At 58.2% G+C, this 5714-nt stretch overlaps 1 protein-coding gene across 1 annotated transcript; it reads left to right on the forward strand.

Annotated features, from left to right (window-relative positions):
* The first annotated feature begins 2988 nt into the window (after positions 1–2988).
* Positions 2989–4835, forward strand: EPCIP (exosomal polycystin 1 interacting protein). The gene is given in 4 exon segments (XM_070403690.1): positions 2989–3151; positions 3660–3888; positions 3891–4057; positions 4059–4835. Coding segments are annotated over 4 exon segments (699 nt in total). The 5' UTR covers positions 2989–3136; the 3' UTR covers positions 4347–4835.
* Positions 4836–5714: the final 879 nt, after the last annotated feature.

Here is a 5714-nt window from a genome sequence, read left to right on the forward strand (position 1 = left end):
TTTTGTTGTTTTTTTTACTGAAGAGAGTCTGATTCGGATTTCTATAACAAGTAGTTAAAAGAGTGTTAACATACTGACATTTGATAAACTATGGGTTGTTGTTTTTTTTGTTAATTCAATACACGTTTGTTGAGTCCTTGCTATGTGCTGGGCCCTGTGCTAGAAAGGGAGGTTCTAAAGCAGTGGTTCTCAACCTGTGGGTCGCAACCCCTTTGGGGGTCGAACGACCCTTTCACAGGGGTCGCCTAAGACCATCGGAAAACACATATATAATTACATATTGTTTTTGTGATTCATCACTATGCTTTCATTATGTTCAATTTGTCACAATGAAATTGGGGGTCACCACAACATGAGGAACTGTATTAAAGGGTCGTGGCATCAGGAAGGTTGAGAACCTCTGCTCTAAAGCCAGTCAGAGCTCCCTCAGGGCTCTCCCGTGGGAGAGACACAGGCAACATTAACTCAGGTGCCGTGTGGCACTCTCTAGCCCGGTGATGGCGAACCTTCTGAGCTCGGCGTGTCAGCATTTTGAAAAACCCTAACTTAACTCTGGTGCCGTGTCACATAGAGAAATTTTTTGATATTTGCAACCAGAGTAAAACAAAGACTTATATTTTTTTAAGATTATTTATTAGAGATGCAAATAAAAACTACAGTGAGGTATCATCTCACCCTGGTCAGAATGGCAACTATCAATCAAAGACTTATATTTTTGATATTTATTTTATATATTTAAATGCCATTTAGCAAAGAAAAATCAACCCAAAAAGTGAGTGCGCGTGCCACCTCTGACACGCGTGTCATAGGTTCGCCATCACTGTCCTAGAACAAGAACCCGTCGGGGTAGGTCTGCACCCAGCCTTGCCTGGGCTGGGAGGCGCCGGAGGAGGGGAATATTTCTTGAGGGGAAAAGGACGATTATCTATGAAATTAACCTGCGTGGCCAGAATTTGAAAACTGCAAAAGTGGACAGAGAGAGGGCGCTGTGGCCGTGGGAGGGGGTCGAGGGCTGCGGACTCACCCGGACGTCACTTACTCAGCTTTCGTGGGCCCCACCCCTCACCCCTCACCCCTCACCCCGCTCCCCCAGGCAGGGACACAGTGCCCTGTAGCGTAGGGGTGCCCACTCTGTCATGCCACAGGAACCTGCCCACAGGTGAATACACACGTGGGGAAAGTAGGGTGTCCACGCTCAACAACCTGCCGGCAGAAATCCCTGGCAGCGCCGACGGGGAAACGGCCGCTGGCATCTCTGCGGCGGCCCCGCCAGTGTTCCCAGGGGCGCCCCGCTCTGGACCCCTCCTGGGCTTCCTGCGGCTCTGGCCTCGGCTCCCCAGGTCCGGGAAGCAGGGCCCGGGCTGTTGGGAATTTGCTCACAAACCCCTTTGGGGACTTTCAGCCCCACCCCCTCCAGGAGGTCAGTGTCCGTGTCCCCGACCTTCACCCACGTGCCCCCGGCGCTCTGCACTGAGGGTGGGGCTCACCCACTCGCCCCCCGCGCTCAGCGCTGAGGGTGAGGCTCCAGGGGGTACACGGGCCCTCTTCCCTGCCTCCCCTTCGAGGCCGTGGTGCTGACGGCGGACGCCCAGGCCCGGGGGCAGGGTCACTGGGACCTGAAGTCCTAGGAGCCTCCGGTGGGATCTGGGCAGCTGATCCTCTAAAATTACCTTGGAATCAACAAACTGCCCATGTTCCTCGCCGAGTGGGAGAGTCGCCGCCACCTTCTGAGACTAGAACACTGTTCAGCCTCAGGGAGCACCGGACCCAGGCATTTCCCAAAGCCTTTTTCATTATTATTAGGTGTCGAACAAATCTTTTAATCAGATCTTGTGCCAACTTACAGATATACACAAAACACTAAGAAGTAAGTGCCTTATTCGGGCCCGGCCGGTGTGGCTCAGTGGTTGAGCATCGACCTATGAACCAGGAGGTGACGGTTCAATTCCGGGTCAGGGCACATGCCCCGGGTTGCGGGCTGGATCCCCAGTAGGGGGTGCACAGGAGGCAGCTGACCCATGATTCCCTCTCATCACTGATGTTTCTCTCTCTCTCCCCACTTCCTCTCTGAATGCAATAGAACGTATATATTTTACAAGTGCCTTCCGGTCCTCCAGATGGGCTTTCCCTCCCTGCGACGACATTCCCACCACAGCACGTGCGTCCGTGGAGCCTCCTCTGTCTTCCTCTTTTGCGTGGAAGCCTTGTTCGTCTTCGCTTCTCTGCGCGGCCTCCGCACGTGCCCTGTGAGCTGGCGGCTCCCGCCCTCTGCCAGCCCCTGGTCCTCACCGCAGGCCGGGCCCCTGGGGTCTGGAAGCAGAATCAAGCTCATTTGAACATCAGCTCTGTCAGCTCCCGGCTGACTCTGGGTGCCCCCAGGCATTTGCTATGAAAACCGGTGTTTCCTCTTCTGTTCCAACGGTCTTGGCTGAGCTGACGTTTAGTCCCCTGCGCTCCGGCCCCTGCTGGTGGCTGGTGGCCTGTCCGTCCAGCGAGCTGGCCTTTGTAGCTTTGCCCCCGGGCTTCTCCTCGCTGCCTCCTGGCCTCCGCCTGCAGCTGTGCGGCAGGCCTGCCTGGCCTCCTTCCTCCTGTCTCCAGCCTCTGTGGACATGTGTGACCCCCCAGACGGACCCTCCCATGTCCCTCCCTGCAGGGCCCAGTCCTAGCTCCGGACTCTCCTGGTCAGAGGTCTCACCCCGTTTCTCACCGGACCCATGAGGCCTTGCGAATACAGACAAATTGTATTGTGTTGTTGAGCCTCTCTCTTCAGTCATCAGCTGACTCAGGGGAAATGTCATTATTTTAGCAAAATTGAATTCTGGGGCCCAGTTTCATGATGTGTATCTGATTCCAATCAGTGCCAGGCGCTGGGGCGTGTCCCGAGCTGGGCCCCCTCGCTGCCGGGTAACCCCGCCCGCATTCCTGCCTTATCTGGACACTGGGCAGTGCTTGCGGGTGCTGGGCTCTGGGGCCCTGCGGTGACTGACGTGGTGAAGTCAGTTCATAGATCTGCTCCAGGAAAGGAGTGGGTGAGTGGCGATCACTGGGATGAATGGTGTGACTGGTCTTGTCCGTGTCTATCATTGCAGTTAGAATCCACTGGAACACGCTGTCCGGGAGGCCAGGAGACGTGTGAATGGCCTGTCCGCAGGTTAGTGGGACGGGGGCATGTTGTCCGGTTGGAAATTAAAGTTTCCCATTAACTGGCCGCTGGGGGCCGCGCTGTGGGTCCACGGGTAGCGCTGGGCTCTGGGTCCAATGGGAACGTGCCGTCGGGTCCAGGAACCGGGTGTGGCCCGCGGAGCGGGTGTGCACGTTTCGGGGGCCGACAGGCCCTCAGCACCAGCAACTGGATGTTGGGGGACGTGCACACTGAAATCGCCCAGGTCCCCATCACGCCGGGGCCCAGGTCTCCTCCTTGAGTCCCTCCCTCCCTTGTGGGGGCGTCGGTCTCCCTGTCAGCGGACGGCACGCCTGGGCGTTGATGCCTCCAATGAGCAGAGTTCCGCGCCGGCCGCTGCCTGTTGGGAGGCGCCCGGGAGTGAGCATCCTGCCCGTGGCCCCGGCACCACCTGCCTTGGTTAGAGCGCCGGGGAGCAGGGCGACCGCGTTGGCAGGGGCTCCCTTTGAGGAGAGCTACCGAGCTGCACCCCTTTCAGGTGAGTCCCGTGACCTGGCGGACGCAGGGAACCCGGCCCCGCGGGGACAGCATGGCCCCAGCCCCCGGGCACAGCCTCCTCCTGGTCGTGCTGGGCGTCCTTGCCCTCGACCACCTTGCACGAGGCCAGCTCAGCAGCACCCTGATCCTCGCCCAGGACAACACTGTGCGGAGCTGCCGCTGCCCCGGCGACATCCGGGACTGTGACTGCAGCCTGGCCAGCCTGCTGTGCTGCTGGCCCTCCGCGGCCTCCTGCCCGGCCCCCGTGGCCGCCTGACCGTCTGGTTCACGCGCTCCGCCGCCCTGGGCCTCCTGCTGAGCTTCACGCGGGTCCGGGACCTGAGGCTCTCACTGTGCAGCGCGCACACCCTCCCCGCCCGGTCCCTGGCCCTCTGCGGCCTTGGAGCGGCTCCGCGTCACCGTCCCCGCCCAGGCCGGGCGCCCCTCGGCCCCACACAGCCTCCTCCTGCTCAGGGAGCCCCGAGAGCAGCCCCCGGAGCGGCCAGCGGGGCCGTCCTGTGCGGACATCGGCCTCCTGGACATGGGCCTCTTCAACAGGGGGTCGGACCTGAAGGCCTACAGCGTCCAAGACGTGGCCGACTTCACCGGCACCTTCCCCTGCTTGTCTGACCTTAGCGCCTCCCCGAGTGTGAGCAGCAAGAGCCACGTGGTCACACTCGTTTACTAACGAGTCACTGGTCCCCCCAGGACTCGGGCCACCGTGGTCGTTTGAAGAAGGGACGGAGCCAGTTCCTGGGCATCCCCAGCTTCCCTCTCCCAGCCCCTCACAGCAGGGCCACTCGTACCAGCACCAGTACCAGCCCCTCTGCCGGCCCCTGACCAACCAGGGCTGTTTGGAAAAACCAAACAAAAGGAAACCAAACGCCACCTGGGTTCAGCCCAGAACATGTGCTGAGGGCCAGCTGGCGGCGGCCCCTGCGACCCGGGGGGCGTGGAGTCCTGTTAGACAGAAATGGGCCGCAGGGCGCCAGGGACCCTCCTGGGGCGGCGTGGGGGCCGAGCCCGTAGCCCGTCTCCCTCAGAGCCGCAGTGACTGCTCCCGGCTGCGTCTGTGGCCTGGACCGGCTCCTAAGTCAGAGGGCTGTGAGCTCCGCAGAACAACGAGGTTCTCTCGCACTGATGAGGTCATTTCCAAACACCTTGCTAAGACGCATTGAGAAAGGGGAGTCTCCTGAGTGTATTCGGTGGGGGAGGCAGGGGAGGGTGGGAACTTAGGGCCCAAATGAGGGAGGGCACCAGGGTTCCGAGGGGGACAGAAGTGAAAATCAGGACGCACAAACCAACTGCACTACCTCCAAGTTCTGCCGGGACCCCGGGGAAGGTCTCCTCGTCCAGCCCTTCTTGACCTTCCCTTCTCTTCTTTGCCTCCACCTCCCGTTCCTCCTCTCACTCTCCCCCTCCCGCCCCTCCTCCCTCTCCTGCTCCCAAACCAGAACTGAGATCAACACCGCTAGAACCGCATCTAACTCCACGAGGAGCCGGCCTGGGAACCCAGCCATCACATCATTCCAATGGGTAACGGACTCCTACGACCAATAGATAATTTTTAAAATATATTTTTATTGATTTCAGAGAAAAGGGAGAGGGAGAGATAAAAACATCAATGATGAGAGAGAGTCATTCATCAGCTGCCTCCTGCACGCCCCCCACTGGGAATCGAGCCTGCAACCCGGGCATGTGTCCTGACCGGGAATCCAACCGTGACCTCCTGGTTCATAGGTCGATGCTCAATCACTGAGCACACTGGCCAAGCTATATTTTTTATTGTTGATACTATTACAGATATCTCCCATTCCCCTTCTCCATTCACCCCCCTCCTCCCAGCCCCCACCTAAGGCAAAACTTCTTAAATTAAACCAACTCATCATTGTACAAAGAACATTTTTCCTCACAGAGGCCAAACTTACCGTTAGAGTAGAACGAATATAAAGAATCTATGGCGATTATGATAGAAAGGTCTAAATTCAGAGTGCAAAGGGATGAAACATGGTTGCATTCACGATACCATAATTAGAAGACATAATTTTATTATGAT

The sequence above is a fragment of the Myotis yumanensis genome, unplaced genomic scaffold (assembly GCF_028538775.1).
Source record: "Myotis yumanensis isolate MYYU_CA2020_CCGP unplaced genomic scaffold, mMyoYum1.0.hap1 SCAF_2, whole genome shotgun sequence".
NCBI lineage: Eukaryota > Metazoa > Chordata > Mammalia > Chiroptera > Vespertilionidae > Myotis > Myotis yumanensis.